The 17482-nt window shown below is 40.3% G+C and overlaps 1 protein-coding gene across 1 annotated transcript; it reads left to right on the top strand.

Moving 5' to 3' along the window:
- The first annotated feature begins 13010 nt into the window (after window positions 1-13010).
- Window positions 13011-14473, top strand: LOC121995453 (anthocyanidin 3-O-glucosyltransferase 2-like). The gene has a single exon (XM_042549189.1). It carries the CDS (start codon window positions 13043-13045, stop codon window positions 14453-14455), a length of 1413 nt encoding a protein of 470 aa, XP_042405123.1. The 5' UTR covers window positions 13011-13042; the 3' UTR covers window positions 14456-14473.
- Window positions 14474-17482: the final 3009 nt, after the last annotated feature.

Raw genomic sequence — 17482 nt, 5'->3', positions numbered from 1 at the left:
AAGCTCGATAAGAATTACAGATTACAAAATGTAACAGCAATTATAATAACTTTGTACCAACAACTTAAAGAAGAGAAAAACGAAGCTCCGAGTCGTCGGAATGTTACAACAGCACTTCGGAATGACTTTGTTAGCAGCACGTTGAAGAAGGAAAGCTCAGAACTTAATTACTTGAGATGCTGGTCGAAACCCCCTTATAAAGGGTGTTCAAGGCACCTTGAAGGCTGTTCAAGGCGCCTCTATGCTGCCTAGTCTTCCGCGTGGATCAGATCTGAACTGGTCGAACTTCATCCCTTGGAGGCGCCTTATACTCTGCTCAAGGCGCCTTCCAAGGCACCTTATACTCCCTTCAAGGCGCCTTCGATGAACTTTCGTAGCCAGCTCAGCTTTTGCATCCCTTGGAGGCGCCTCCATCCGAGGCTTTAGGTTGCTCCTTTGCACTGCAAGATCGTTAGTCCCAAACAATATCCTGCAACACAAAGTTAGCACAATAAACATGATAAACGAAGTATAGACAGTCTCCGGACTGTCTGAGTCGACGGGTTTCACGGAAACCCTAAGTCGACCCGACGCCTACTGTTCCCTCTACGGGGAACGCGTCCTCACCTACTCCACTCAGGAGATTTACCTATTGTCAGTCGATCCTCCAGATCGACTGGACTTTTGCTCAGCACTCGATGCTTCCGGACTTTCTGCTGGACATCCGCTTCCCCGGCTAGTCCAGTCTTTCACCTGGTTCGCGACACCAGGACTTTCCACCTAGGGTTACCGCCCCTAGGACTTTTGCCTGAAGACATCGACCTACCAAGACTTTCCGCATAGGGTCACCACCCCCTATGACCTAGGGTTACCGCTCCCTAGGGTTTTACCTTTTGCCTAACCGCAGCTAGGACTTTCCTGAAATTCTTAGGTAGACTTGTTAGACTACAAAACATCTTAACTTTGAATTCTTTGCCATTATCAAAACACGAGTTCGATCGTCGGATGCTTCCCGCACCAACACTTGCCACGTCTCACCAGGGCGCCTGGAAGGGATCCAGGGCGCCCCGAGCTTCATATAAAAGATGGGGCGGAGGCAGAGATCTAAAATCAACTAAGAACTCTTAGACTGCTTGCTCTGCTGCTCTTCCCTCCAACGACGCTAACGAAGCTCCGACAACGTTCTCTTGTCCTTGTGGTTTTCTTTCTGTCGGTATAGCTTTGTTTTAATTTTCATTAGCATTCCTTGTACTGTCTTTGTAATCATTATTTCGAATTACTAGTGAATTGCCCAACGAAAGTACTCACGGAGTACGGGCCTTCGAGTAGGAGTCGTCACAGGCTCCGAACGAAGTAAAAAACATTGTGTTCATCTGTCTAAGCTGTTTTATTTCCGCTGCGCTTAACTCTTTTATACTCGTTATTTTTTGACTCGATATTCACCCCCCCCTCTATCGACTTTTCACGATCCAACATTATGTACCCAGTTTTAGAAAGAATTTAATTTCAGTTTCTAAACTGTTTTTGGATGGATATTCTGTTTCCATTAATAACAATGTAGTTATAAAGAGAAATAAAGAGATTATCTGTTCTGGTGCATTAGTTGGCAATTTATATACTTTAAATCCAATTTCTCCCACAAAGCAAAATATGGAAATTTATAACACATCTTCTAACACTAATAAGAAAAAACAACCTTCGGAAATGAACCAAGCATATCTTTGGCATCTAAGGCTTGGTCATATTAACTTAAGTAGGATTCAAAGGCTTATAGCCGATGGACTCTTGAGTTCATTAGAGTTGGAAAATTTTCCAACTTGTGAATCTTGCTTGGAAGGTAAAATGACCAAGAGGCCTTTTAAGGTCAAGGGGTATAGAGCCAAAGAAGTGTTAGAATTGGTTCATTCTGATTTATGTGGTCCTATGTCTATCCAGGCGAGAGGCGGTTTTGAATATTTTGTCTCTTTTATAGACGATTATTCAAGATACGGATACTTTTACCTAATGCACCGCAAGTCTGAGTGCTTTCATAAGTTCAAAGAGTACAAGGCTGATGTGGAGAAACGACTAGGTAAAAGTATCAAGACACTACGGTCTGATCGTGGTGGCGAATACCTCTTAAGAGAGTTTAGGAATTATTTATCAGAGGCCGGGATTCAATCCCAATTGTCCGCACCTGGTACCCCCAACAGAATGGTGTGACAGAACGAAGGAATATAACTCTTATGGAGATGGTTAGATCGATGATGTGTTATTCAGAATTACAAAATTCGTTTTGGGGATACGCTATGGAAATGGCAGCGCACATTCTGAACTTAGTACCTTCTAAATCAGTATCTTCTACTCCCACAAAATTGTGGAATGGGCGAAAGCCCAGTCTAAGACATATTCAGATTTGGGGTAGTCCAGCATATGTGCTGAAACCAGATGTTGATAAGTTAGAATCTCGTACAGAAGTTCGTGTGTTTGTGGGTTATCCCAAAGGAACGAAAGGTGGTTTATTTTATAGTCCTAAAGACTAGAAGGTCATTGTTTTAGCACCAATGCCCAGTTTTTAGAAGAAGACTATATAATGGATCACAAGCCCAGTAGTAAAGTTGTTCTAAAAGAACTTAGAGAGGACACGTCTACTTTAGTACCAATAGTACAAGATGAAGTACTACAAGAGACTGCAACACGTGTGATACATGATACACAACCACAGACGATGCCTCGTCATAGTGGGAGAGTTGTAAGGGAACCTGAGAGATTCATGTTTTTGGGAGAGTCTTCGGACTTGATCCCGGGTAAACATGAACCTGATCCCCGAACATATGACGAAGCACTCCAAGATATAGATGCAGTATCTTGGCAAAAGGCAATGAATTCTGAAATAGAGTCTATGTACTCTAATAAGGTCTGGAAGCTTGTAGAACCACCTGATGGTGTAAAAGCCGTTCGATGCAAGTGGATCTACAAAAGGAAAAGAGGGACAGACGGGAAGGTAGAAACCTTCAAAGCTAGGCTTGTTGTGAAAGGGTACACTCAGAAAGAGGGAATCGATTATGAGGAGACCTTTTCACCAGTAGTCATGTTTAAGTCTATCCGGATACTCTTATCCATTGCTACTCATATGGATTATGAGATTTGGCAAATGGATATCAAGACAGCTTTCCTTAATGGAAGTCTTGAAGAGAACATCCATATGAAGCAACCAGAGGGGTTCATTGAAAAAGGAAAAGAGCATCTAGTGTGTAAGCTCAATCGGTCCATTTATGGACTGAAGTAAGCTTCAAGGTCTTGGAACATCTGGTTTAATGAAGTAATCCAGTCATATGGATTTATTCAGTGTCCGGATGAGTCTTGTGTATACAAGAAGTGTAACGGAAACGTGGTGGTATTTCTTGTACTATACGTAGATGATATTTTGTTAATTGGCAACAATGTCAAGGTATTATCGGACGTAAGGGTATGGTTGTCCAAATAATTTGATATGAAGGACTTAGGAGATTGTGCACACATTCTTGGGATCAAAGTTATAAGGGATCGCAAGAAAAGAATGTTGTGTCTATCCCAAGCTTCATATATAGATACAATCCTTGCTCGTTTTAGCATGTAGAATTCCAAGAAAGGTTTCTTACCTTTTAGGCATGGAGTAGCTCTATCTAAAGAGATGTCTCCGAAGATATCAAAGGAGATAGAGGACATGAAAGCAGTTCCTTATGCTTCGGCTGTAGGAAGCCTTATGTATGCAATGCTGTGTACGAGACCTGATATCTGTTTTATCGTGGGCATGGTTAGAAGATATCAGAGTAACCCTGGACAAGGACATTGGACTGTGGTAAAGCATATATTAAAGTACTTGAGAAGGACTAGAGATTATATGCTAGTTTACCAAGTAGACGATTTGCTCCCTGTGGGTTACACGGATTCAGATTTTCAATCGGATAGAGACAACAGTAAGTCTACATCAGGCTAAGTGTTTACTTTAGGAGGTGGAGCCATTGCATGGAGGAGTGTTAAGCGGAAATGTGTTTCAGACTCAACCATGGAAGCTGAGTATGTAGCAGCCTCTGAGGCAGCTAAAGAAGCAGTATGGCTCAGGAACTTTCTAATGGACTTAGATGTGATTCCTGGTTTGTCCAAATCATCACAATTTATTGTGATAATAGCGGTGCAGTTGCAAACTCGAAGGAACCATGAGCTCATAAGGCAAGTAAACATATAGAGTGCAAGTACCGCCTGATACGAGATATCGCGAAGCGAGGAGAAGTTGTCATCGCCAAGATTGCATCAGCAGATAACCTGGCAGATCCTTTCACTAAGGCCCTTCCAGCAAAAGCTTTTGATCGGCATGTGGAGGGGATGAGAATCAGATGTATGACAGCAGATATGACAACTTAACCATTAGTATAAGTGGGAGATTATTAGAGTGTATGCTGAAAGCCTAAGCTTTTGTAAATATTTATTTTGAATAAAGAATCACATTTGGTCAAATTATCTACATTTGTTTGTAGTTGTTCAATTAATTTATATTGTAGATAACATAGTATGTGGTGTCACATACAGAAGATAATGTTATCAGTACCTTATAAATTATAAACAGTAGCTCACGACCAAAATGGAAAGAACAAACCATTGGAAGGTAGCAGTGTAATTAGGTATTAGTTTATCTTAACTATATAATTACACTAGTACACTTAGAGTGTATTGAGTAGGACCATCAGAGGTTGTTTCTTTTATACTGACTTTATAAAGGAACAAAGACCTCAGTTATTACGGAAGTGTGTGCTCTTAATCCTAATATAATAACAAACACATATATTTAATATTTATTTCTTTAATTTATCAATGGGTGAGATTTAGTTTGATAAATCAATAAGCCCGATAAGTTGGGAAATGATATCACTTATAATGTGTGTTGTTGATTATAGAAGGAAACTGTGTCCTAGTGATCTAGGTTGATAATGTCCCCAAGAAGAGCTCATAAGGATTGTCATGTTAAACCCTGCAGGTGGACTTAGTCCAACATGACAATAAGGTTGAGTGGTACTATTCTTGGACTAAGATATTAATTAAATGAGTTGTCAGTAACTCACTTAATTAGTGGACATTCGACATCTTAAACACAGGGAGACTAACACACTCATAATAAAAAGGAGCCCAAAAATGTAATTTGGGATTGGTGCGGTAGTTCAATAATAGTTCTCTAGTAGAATGAATTATTATTGATAAAATTAAGTTGTGTGTTCGGGGCGAACACGGGATGCTTAATTTTATCGGGAGACCAAAACCAATTCCTCCTCTCGGTCCCTATCGTAACCTCTTCTTTATAGAGTACTATACCCACCTTCATACCCATGTTGTAGGGGCCAGCCAAGCTAGCTTGAAGACCAAGCTAGGGCCGGCCAAGCCTTGATCCATGGGTGGCCGACCCTAGCTTGAACCCAAGCTTAGGTGGCCGGCCCTATTAAATTAGAAAAGAATTTTAATTTTAAATTTTTCTTATGTGGATGATATAATTTATTGGAGAGATTAAAAATTAAAATATCTCTTTTATAAGTTTCTACAAAAGATTAAGAAAAGAGATTAAATCTCTTTCCTTATTTGTAGATTGGAAAGATATTTTATTTTTCTTCTTTGTAAATTATTCACATGATGAAAAATTAAAATTATAGAAAATTTTTTTTATCAATCATGAAGGGATTTTAAAGGGAAATTTTATTTTTTAAAATTTCCGAAGACAAATAAGGAATTTTAATTGGTTGATTGAAAATTGTCTTATTTGTTCTTCCATGAGGTGGCCGGCCATGACATGATTAATTAGGAAATTTTATTTAATTTTTCTTAATTAATTCATTTCAAGGAAAGTTAAGGAAATTTTATTGTAATTAAATTTCCTTATTTGCCAAAGTTAAGGATTATAAAAGAGGGGGTTTTGGATGCATTCAAGGTGTACAACCTCTATTATTTTTCTCCCTCTTTTCTTCCTTGGTGTGGCCGGCTCTTCCCTTTCTCTTCTCTCCATCCTTGTGGCCGAAACTCTCTTCTCTCTTGGAGATCAAGTGGTGGCCGGATCCTAGCTTGGAGAAGAAGGAGAGAAAGCTTGCATCCCTTGGAGCTTGGTTGGTGGAAAAAGATCTTCATCCTTTGCAAGTCTTGATTGGCCGAAACTTGAAGGAAGAAGAAGAAGGTGCTAGGTGGTCCTCGTCTCGGAAGATCGTTGCCCACACAACGTCCGAGATTAGAAGAGGAATACGGTAGAAGATCAAGAGGTCATTATCTACTAAGTAAGGTATAACTAATATTATTTTCCGCATCATGTTAGTTTTATCTCCATGTAAAAATACCAAATACAAGAGGCATACGATTCTAGTTTTTCGAATTAGTTTTCGAAATTGTGTTCTTTTGTTTTTTTCTTTTCCTTGTGATTTGATTGTTCTTAGAGGTTAACCTAGGGTTACTATGGGAAGGTTAAATATTTAATTTCCTTAAAAGGCTTTGTCTAGTCGGTGGTGGTTGCTTCCATATCCAAGAAGGCCATGTGCCTCGCCATGCAGTACCGGAAGCCGATTTTGGAAATAGATATTTAATTATCTTCGTGACCTAGGTGATTTGGATCGAACGTGTTAAGTTTCGCAGGAGATCCAAATCTAAACCTAAAAGAACAAATAAATTAAACTTTGGATCAAACGTGTTAAGTTCCGCAGGCGATCCAAGTTTAATTTAAAAGAACACATGGTAGCTAAGAAAAGGTTCAGACCTTTGTACAAAATTTTTGTACAGTGGAACCGTTAGGTTTTTCGAGTAGCAACCAACAGCTGGCCCTTCCCTTCTCCCTTTCTCTTATGCTGGCGCCCCACTTATCTCCTCTTTTGCTTCCTTAGGGCCGGTGGTATCAAGGATTGAAAAGTCCTTGTGGCCGGTTGCTTGGAGAGGAAGAAGAAGAAGAGGAGGAGAAGCACTTGGTGGTCGGTTGCTTGGAGGAGAAGAAGAGGAAGAAAGTTTCTTATTCTGGCATCCCTTGGTGGCTCGAGAGTCTTGGAGGAGAAGAAGTAGTTCGGGTGGATTCCATCTTGGTAGATCGTTGCCCACACAATGTCCAAGAGGAGGAGAGGAATACAACAGAAGATCAAGATGTCTTTAGCTACAAAGAAAGATATAACTAATAAATGGTTTCCGCTTCGAATTAATTAGTTAGTTTTCTTTGCATGGATTCTGAAACACCAACACAAGAGGCTAGCGATTTTATGTTTCGTTTTCGTGCTATCAATTTTGTATTTCGATTTTGCGTTTCGATCTTGTGTTTCTATTGTGGTCTCTGTAGTTAAACCCAGGGTTACTGTAAGAAGTTAAATATCCAATTTCTTTGAAAGACTTTGTCTAGGAAGTAGTGGATGATCCTATAACCAAGAAGGCCTAGTGTCTCGCCATGTTTAACCTGGAAGCCAATATATGAAATAGATATTTAATCAACTTCTGTAATATGGTTTAACTTAGGAAGATCACATCGGTTAAACTTGGAGTAAAAATGTTAAGTATCGTTTCCAATCCAAGTTTAACTTCTGAAGAGCAATTTAGATTAATAATGTTAAGTATTGTTTGCAATCCAAGTCTTCAATAAAGCACATGGGTAGCTAGGTTAAGTTCTGTGCTTGTACAAATTTTTATATAGGGGAAACAAAATGATATTCTGAATAACAATCAACAACTACATCAATCATCCTTATGATATTTTTCCTTAAGTATTTTTGTGATGAAGCGTGGTCGCCTTGCTGATTGTTCATATTCATTTGACTGCTATCCACAGGCTGAGAGCTGTTAGATCAAGCTATTGTATCTCGCTGTCAGTTGATATATATGGTAAAAAGATGGTTGGTTCGCTTAAGTGTCATTGCCAATTTATTTCTATACCAATACGAAGAAGAAAAATTATGATTCATTATTAATCATTAGTGATCCTGTTATGGGAAGGGGCTCTTCACCCGAGGAGGATCAGTGACACGTGGAAGGTCAAAAGGTCAATAGGTCAACGCTAGAGGAGCTCAGTCGAACGGGTCATTCACTTCCCCGATCGGACAGAGGGAGTACCTGGCACAACACTACTACAGCTCGGATTAATCCCGAGCTTCCGACGCTCAAGGGCTCGGGCATGTAGGGAGGATATTTGCCGAGCGGGCGTGTCCCCGGCCATGCAGCTGGGGCATACGGGCGACCCGGTGTGCATCAGGGCCGAGCGGACATCGTGCTCGACCCGGCCAGGCTGCCAGCTAGGATAGCAAGCGGCTCCCCCGCTCAGCCCGGAAAGGGCCAAGGAGAGCAGTTGGCGATATCTTCTTGGGGAGCAGCGCCGCCGACAGGTGACAGGGTCGACAGCAGAGTCATACAGAGAATCGTACTATGGAAGCTTCCACTGTCGCATCAGGGATATGCTCGTATTATTGAGGTATGGTGTCAAACACGCTTTTCTGACACACCCATTCCAGGTATGCTTCGAGGGGCGTGCACATCTCGGGGAGCGTGCACGCACCTCGGAGGAGCCCTATATAAGGACCCCCAGGTTTGACAGAGGTAGACTTACATCTCTACTGTAGCTACAGTTTTCGCTTCTGTTCTACTTCTTTCTTTCTTTCTGTCGGAGATTTGACTTGAGCGTCGGAGGGTCATCGCCGGGGAACCCCTCCTCGGCTCGGCACTATGCTTGCAGGTCCACGGCGGCAAGGGATCTACGTCTTTGGAGTCTTTGACCTGTCAACAGGAGCATCACACCCCCAGTATACATTGACTCAGTACTCGGACAGGATCAATTATTATAAATGATTAAAATATAAAAAAAAAATATTCGATCCTAAAATTTCATATGATATATATTTTGAGACATGTTAATGTGAATCATGTGAATTTTTTGGAGCCATTAAAGATTATTAATCACTATTAGCATGTCATTAATGATGTAAAAGATTTAAAAAAAAAAAAAATAGGTGAAGAAATTTAGAGGACCCACAAAATCATTAATGAGCCTTATGCGTATGTGTGAGAAAGTTGTTGCATCGGAAAGAAGCGAAGAAATATTGAAAGATAATTAAAATTTTATCAAACTAAATTTTAGCAAAAGATTAAATCAGGAATTTTATCGAATAAATGAAAAAAGTTTTTTAAAAATAGATATGTTAAATCTCCTCGTGAGTCCTCGGGGTAGTATCTAATGTGAGATCTTGATTTGCTTTCGAATTTTCTCCTCGGCTCTACAGAGAAAATGGTGAAAGGCAACGTGGTGCTTCTCCCGATCATTTGCTCTTGATTCGTCGATGAATATTTTTGAGTCTTGACCATCTGTTCTTGTCTTTGGAATAATGTTCTAACTAAACTTCTTTAATTTTATATATCTAAATTCGTGAAGTTCTAAAATAAAAAATGATATTCCTCCCGATCATTTGCTCTTGATTTGTCGATGGATACTTTAGAGTCTTGATCATCTATTCTTGCCTTCAGAGCAATATTTTGACTGGACTCCTTTAATTCTGCATGTCTAGATTCGTGAAGTTCTAAAATGAAAAATAAACTCTCTAAAGTACTTACCTATAGATTTTTTTGAAATATAATAAAAGTCTACTATAAACGTTCAGTTTTATGTCCTAGGAAAAGCATTTAAGGCATACCTTAAACAATCTCAATTTGTTACTTGTTCTCTGAGATTCGTAAGTCCGGTTATTAACTCCTTCAGCTTGACGTGCAGTTGTGCTATTAACTCTCCTTTCATCCGGAGGTTGGTTAGTTGGTTCCGGAGCAGATCTTATTTTGCAAGCTTGGCTTCGGATGTACTTTCATGTAGCTCTAGGAACTTCTTTGCTAAGTTATAGGTGTTGATTTTGCTGACTTATTATCGAGTTAGCACACTCAGTAGATGGAATTCAGCTCCTCCATTTGTTACAAAGTTGCTTGCTCTTTCTTGGTCCATTGATATTCCTCTTTTTCACCTCCTTGTGGGTCCTTGGGAGCTATAAAGTCATATTTAACTATTAAAAGTAATTCAAAGTCTGTTTTAAAAAATACCTCTATGTGTTTCTTCTATGTCGCGAATTTTGCCCCGAACTTTGGTGGGTAGATGCCTAGTTCAGCCATCGTCTTGGTACTTCAGTCGGTGGTTAGTCCTTCTGAAGCGTTCTGGCTCTGATACCAATTGTTGGTACAGTGGGGTTCACAAGAGTGGGGTGAATTGCCTGTAATATTAAAATAACCTTTCTCGATCTTTGGATTTGATTAGTAACACAATTAAATCTAACAATAATAAAACTGAACTAAACAACTTAAAAGGAAGATTAAGACGCCAGAATTTTACTTGGTTACAACCTAGTTGGTTGTTAATCCAAGACAGTGAAAGACACTAAAAGATCTCCTTCGTTACAGGCGAAGAAGCCTCTTACAATCATTGAAAAGTTCAAAGAAATGCTAGGAAAGTGTTACAAGACTTGTAGTTCTAGTTCTTGATTATTTCCTAACTCCAGGGGTCTTTTTATAGTCCCTGTAAAACTTTATCTGAGGCTAGAAGCCGCCTCCAAGATGGTCTAAGGTGCCTTCCATAAGATAAATCTTATCCGTCGAAGATAAACCTTATCTTCGTTGGCAGTCACTGGAAGGCATCTTCTATAGGTTGGAAGACACCTTCACACTATTTAGCGAAAGTGTCTTTGGTAATGTTCATCAAAAATGGTTGACTTCCCTTGTTAACCATTTTTTCGCTCCTCTCGCTTAAGTGATGCTCCGGTCGTCCAGAATTGAGCTCACCAGAACCCAACTCCGGTCTTCTCCTCAAGTAGTCATCCTCCTCGACTTCTTGTCCCTCAAACCGCTGCGTGCATCCTTTCTATCTGCTAGTGTACTCTTCTGCAGCATCTCGTCCTTTGGATGCACAGAATCCGTTGACTCCCTTCCCGTGCCATCTTTCTCACTAGTTGCATCTTCCGCTTAACTTCTTGTGTTCCTAAGTTCCTACACACTTAGATACAAGAATCAAATACACATAGGACCTAGCTGAACTTGGTTGACCACATCAAACTCTCTCGGGGTACTTACAATCCTGTCCGCCCACGGGACCATCCCATGGTAGAGTGTTCTCTTGTGGGCAGTGACTATTTATATACCATGACCTCCCACGAGACACATTCGCGATAGCATGTTATTGCGCTAGTTAGAACTTGTTATATGCTTGCTATATGTCGGTCGTGTAATTGTTCATGTAGATTTAGATGTGCTGTATATACTTCCGATTTGTTAGTTATATCTAGTTGAGCATATTAGTGGAGTTTTACGTTGTTGGTTAGACTTTTTGTTAGCAAATGATTATATTGGTGCTCTTATGCTTATGGTAGTATTTTACCTAAAACTATATTTCCTTTGATCTCCTCACACTATATTGATCATGCTTTATCTGTCTTATATCCACTGAGTATTTTGTATTCACTGTACCTTGTTTTCTCTTTTATTTCCAAGTTAGCAGGTCGAGGATGTGTCGTGTCACACAGAGGTCCTGGCTACCAATCTCACATCATAGTCGAGATCATATTTTCCCCATTGTGTCTTGTTGTTTGTATTTACACTTTGTTTCATTCGTTGATTTTAGCCTTGTGGTGTCCTTATATTTGGACTTGTACATGTTATGTAAGTCGTACCGGTGTGTAGTAGTGTTAGTTTATATATTTTGTCGAGAGGATTGGATAAATCCCTCCCTTGTATATGTTTTCTATTGTTTGTTGTGGGATTGTGTGAATTCCTTCATCCTATTGTTGGTATGTTTATTTTTATGCTTCCGCTGTGTGGTTTATGATCTGTGGCTATGTATCGAGGTTTTATTTGTCATTGTTATAGGAGCGGTGTTGTCCAATTTTTATCAGACAAGTATACTCCTGAGGCACAACAGATTGACCTTGGAAACAAAAGAAGCATGAGTCTGACTTCAAGACTTGGAGTCGAGCTAGAGATGATGCTGACATCTGAGACAGAGAGAAGATGTCGAGATCTAGAGCTGAGCCAGGGATGATATCGGGATTCGAAACTGGGAGATGATAATGAGATCTGGAGTTGAGTCAAGGATGATGTTAAGATATGAGACTAAGAGATAATGTCATGAGTAAGAGCTAAGCAAAGGATAATATCAGATCTGAGATTGAGAGATAATACTGAGATATGGAGTTGAGCAAAGGATGATATCGAGATCTGAGTTGGTCTGATCAACCTTGAGTCTCATTTAACTTGCATTTGGTTATTTTTGAATTAGATTAGATTCATTTTGATTTGACTGATAATTCAGTAGAATTTTCAGTCCTTTTATAAGCCGGGACTGAGAAACATCGCCGTATCACACTACATCAATCATTCTTATGATATTTTCCTCACTGAAGTATTTTTGTGATGAAGCTTGCTTGTCTCGCTGATTGTTCATCTTCATTTGATTGCTATCCCCAGGCTGCGAGCTGTCAAATTAAGCTATTGTATCTTGCTGTCAGTTGACATAAATAGGGTAAAAAGGTACTTGGTTTGCTGAAATGTCCTTTCAATTTATTTCTATACCAGCAAAAGAATAAATTATAGATAATTATTAGTCATTAATGTAAAAAGTTTAGAAAAGTTAAGATAGGAAAAAAAATATTTCGATCTTAAAATTAATTTTATACGACACTATTTAATATTTTAATTATCCTACTGTCTCGAGGGACATGCTAATGTGAATGATGTGTATTTTTTTAGAGCCGTTAAAGATTATTAATCACTATTAGCATGTCATTAATGATTTAAAAGATTTTAAAAAAAAAAACAGGTGAAGAAATTTAGAGGACCCACAAAATCATTAATGAGCCTTATGCGTGTGTGTGAGAAAGTTAGTTGCATCAGATAGAAGCGAAAAAATATTTAAGGATAATTAAAATTTTAATAAACTAAAATTTAGCAAAAGATTAAATCAGGAATTTTATCGAATAAATGAAAAGGGGTTTGTAAAAATAAATATGTTAAATCTCCTCGGGGTCGTATCTAAAGTGAGATCCTGATTTGCTTTCGAATTTTCTCCTCGGCTAGCTCTACAGAGAAAATGGCGAAAGGCAAAGTGGTGCTCCTCCCGATCCCCGGCGCCGGCCACATCATGTCCATGTTCGAGTTTGCCAAACTCCTCCACCGCTACCACGTCCCCGTCACCGTCCTCATCACTCCTATCCCTGACTTACCCGTTGAGGACTGTATCGCCACCGTCGTCGCCTCCAGCCTCGACATCGACTTCTGCCATCTCCAGCCCGTCGATCTGCCCAAGGACTTCGACGGACCCGAGGATTTCCTATTCGCTTACATGGATGAGCAAAAACAGCAAATCAAATCGGTGCTCCATGACCTCTTGCGCTCCGGCGACGCCCCTTTGGCCGCTTTAATCGTCGACTTATTTGCCACCGGAGCAATCGACGTCGCGGCCGAACTCGGTGTCCCTTGCTATGTCTACTCTGCCTCCAACGCCGCCTTCCTCGCTCTTATGCTCTATCTCCCAACCCTCGAGGAGAAGTTCCCCGTGGAGTTCGAGGAGATGGAAGAAGAGGTGAGGGTTCCGGGCGTGTGCCCCATCCCGCCGATCTCGATGCCGTCGCCCTTTATGAGGAAGAAGAGCAGGAGGTACACTTGCTTCATCCGCCATGGCCGGCGCTACTCCGAGCTTAAAGGCATCGTGATCAACACCTTCACGGATCTTGAGCCGGTGACGCTGCGGGCGCTGGAAGAGGGTCTCTGCGCGCCCGGCCGTCGGACACCGCCGGTGTACCCCGTCGGTCCGCTGATCGCGAGTGAGGACGGCGAGAAAAATCGGCAGCACGAGTGCGTCGTGTGGCTCGACGGGCAGCCGGCACGCTCGGTGGCGTTCCTCTGCTTCGGGAGCGGAGGCTGCTTCAACGCGGCGCAGGTGGGGGAGATAGCGGCGGGGCTGGAGCGTAGCGGGTGCCGGTTCTTATGGGTGCTCCGGGTGGCGTCGGAGGAGGAGGTGTACGGTAGACGGAAGCCGGCGGATGCGAAGCTGGAGGGGGTTCTGCCGGAGGGGTTTCTGGAGCGGACGAAGGCGAGGGGGATGGTATGGCCGTCGTGGGCGCCGCAAGTTGAGATACTAGCTCACCGGGCGGTGGGGGGATTCGTGACGCACTGCGGGTGGAACTCGTGCCTGGAGAGCCTGCAATGCGGGGTCCCCCTGTTGGGGTGGCCGCTGTACGCGGAGCAGCATTCGAACGCGGTGGTGATGGCGGAGGAAATGGGGGTGGCGCTGCAGCTGAAGGTGGAGAGGGCGAATGACAATTTTGTGACGGCGGAGGAGTTGGAGAGGGGAATGAGGACGTTAATGGGGGAGAGCGAGGAAGGAAGGAGAGTGAGGGCCAAGGCAGAGGAGATGATGGCGGCGGGTAAGAAGGCAAGTGAAAAAGGTGAATCTTCCTTCGTAAACCTGGAAGCCCTGGTGCAGGAGCTGCTCGCTAAGTGAAGTGAAATTGGAGCTGCACGGCAAAGACACTGCAAGTCTGAAAAGAAAATTTTCAGGATTGTTTTTCCGTTTGATTTTAGACCCAATAAACTGTGACCAAAACTCTTCACAATTAAAAAAAAAAACTCTTCAAAATTTATGTCCTTGAATTTCCCTTTCTCTCTCCATGTGTGATGTAACTTTTGCTTGTATTTTTTTCCCTGTAAATTCATCCACCGTTAATAAATCATAATGCGTCAAATGGCATTGGAGCTCATTTAAGTGGTTAATTTTTATTAGGTTTATGGTTAAGAAGATGTATGTGGTCGCACCGTAGTTAGGACGAAATTGGAAAGTACTCAGGCACGTCATTCAAATGGTTAACGTTTTGAGATTTACTGAAAAAATTTTATAGTGCACCATTTGAAGCAGGAAGGAAGGGTCCTTTGCATCATAAAGTGCAGTTTAGAAGAAGATTATAAAATTTATTAGTTGATTTAAATAGATCTTATATATTTAGTAGATGAGTCCATGTAAATCAACTAATCAATGTAATAGTCTATTATTTGAATCGCATTTTGCCATGTAGAGGATCTGGACTCCATTTGGAGAGCTTAATTACTGCAACTTAACTCATAACAACTTTTGCCTGTATTTTAAGTACATAACAGGGAGTAAATAAATGCTCAAAATAGGGAGAAAATTTCCTATTGACCTACGTTAATTCATGCTTGTGTTCTAACGCTCAGAACCTCTGTTATGGACTATATGAAACATCAGGCACTCATTGTCTTCTAATCTTTAGCTCTTTGCTTAAGATTCGACAACGCTGCAACATCCACACAAAAATAGAGTTTACGTTCAAAATAGATGAGCAATGTCGGTTTTACTTTAATTTATATTTGTAACGAATTTGTCTGGATCGTGCCTAATACGGTGAGTATGAAAAATTGTCACGGATGCCAGAAGATCAACATTAATGGCACGTTGAGTAGGGTTAAGATTAAAGGGATGAATAGGGCCCTTTCTATCTAAGCTGGCTCTGTTGGTTGCTACTCGGAAAGTATAGAGGTTTTACTGTACAAAAATTTTATACAAAGGTCTGAACCTTTTCCTAGCTACCATGTGTTCTTTTAAATTAAATTTTGGATCGCCTGCGGAACTTAACACGTTTGATCCAAAACTTAATCTATTTGTTCTTTTAGGTTTTGACTTGGATCTCCTGCGGAACTTAACACGTTCGATCCAAATCACCTAAGTTATTAATTCCATTAAATATTAATTTCCATAATTGGTTCCCAGTACTGACGTGGCGAGGCACATGGCCTTCTTGGATATGGGAGCAACCACCACCGACTAGACAAAACCTTTTATAGAAAGATAATATTTAATTTCCTAAAATAACTTTAGGTTAACCAAAAGGAACAATCACATCACAAGGAAAAGAAGAAAACATAAGAACACTACATCGAAAATAAATTCGAAATACTAGAATCGTAAGCCTCTTGTATTTGGTATTATTTCCATAAATAACTAGCATGATGCGGAAAGAAAAATTACTAGTTATACCTTTTAGAAAGACCTCTTGATCTTCTACCGTATTCCTCTTCTAACCTCGGACGTTGTGTGGGCAACGATCTTCCGAGATGAGAAACCACCAAGCACCTTCTTCTCCTCCTAGCTAGGTTCGGCCAACACAAAGAAGCTTCACCAAGGACGAAGAACAAAACACCAACCAAGCTCCAAGGGATACAAGCTTTCTCTCCTTCTTCTTCTTCTTCTCCAAGTAGTATCCGGTCACCACAAGAGCTCCAAGCCAATAGAGAAGGTTCGGCCACCACCAAGAGGAAGAGAGGAAGAGAGGTTGGCCGGCCACAACACCAAGGAAAAGAGGGAGAGAAATAATAGAGGTTGTTCACCATGAAGCCTTCTCTACCCCCTCTTTTATAATCCTTGGTCTTGGCAAATAAGGAAATTTAATTAAAAACTTCCTTAATTCTTTTGCCATGAAAAAGAAAATTTTATTTAATTAAAACAATTTTTCTTTTCTCAATTTACATGGCCGGCCACACCAAAGCTACAAACAAGGAGAGTTTTAATTAATTAAAACATCCTAATTTGTCTCCAGAAATTTATAAAATTTCTTCAATAATTTAATCCCTTCATGATTGGTTTATAAAAAGGAAATTTAATAAATTAAAATCTTTCTTTTAAACATGTGGATAAAAAGAAAGTTATCTCTAAAAATTAAAATCTCTTTTAATCTATAAATAAGGAAAGATATCAAATCTTTTCTCAATCTTTTGTAGAAACTAATAAAAGAGAATTATTAATTTTTAAACTTTCTTTTAAATCATGAACATGGTTAAAAAGGAAAGTTTTCTTAAAATTTAAAATCCTCCTTTAATCAACAAATAAGGAAAGATTTCAAATTTTAAACTCTCTTTTAAATATGTAGATGATTTACAAATAAGGAAAGTTTTTACCAAAAATTAAAACCATCCTTTTAATCTACAAATAAGGAAAGAGATTAATCTCTTCTCTTAATCTTTTGTAGAAAGTTATAAAAGGAAATTTTAATTTTTAAACTCTCTTTAAAATCATGATATCCACATAAGAAATAATTTTAATAAAATCCTTTTAATATTCTAGTGGCCGGCCACCCAAGCTTGGGACCCAAGCTTTGGCCAACCACTTACTCATCCACTTGATCTTGGCCGGCCCTAGCTTGGGTTCCAAGCTAGCTTGGCTGGCCCCATTGGATGGGTAAGAAGGTGGGTATGCGGTGGGTATAAATCTCTATATACTAGAGGCTACGATAGGGACCGAGAGGAGGAATTGGTTTTGGTCTCCCGATGAAATTAAGCATCCCGTGTTCGCCCCGAACACACAACTTAATTTCATCAATAATAATTCATTCCACTAAAGAACTATTATTGAACTACCGCACCAATCCCAAATTACATTTTGGGCTCCTTCTTATTATGAGTGTGTTAGTCTCCCTGTGTTTAAGATAACAAATGTCCACTAATTAAGTAAGTTACTGAC

This window comes from Zingiber officinale, chromosome 6A (assembly GCF_018446385.1).
Source record: "Zingiber officinale cultivar Zhangliang chromosome 6A, Zo_v1.1, whole genome shotgun sequence".
NCBI lineage: Eukaryota > Viridiplantae > Streptophyta > Magnoliopsida > Zingiberales > Zingiberaceae > Zingiber > Zingiber officinale.
This window is presented reverse-complemented; position numbering and strand designations above follow the sequence as displayed.

Excerpts from the sequence above, each read along its gene's own strand:
- LOC121995453 (XM_042549189.1), top strand. The coding sequence starts at position 13,043 with ATGGCGAAAGGCAAAGTGGTGCTCCTCCCGATCCCCGGCGCCGGCCAC.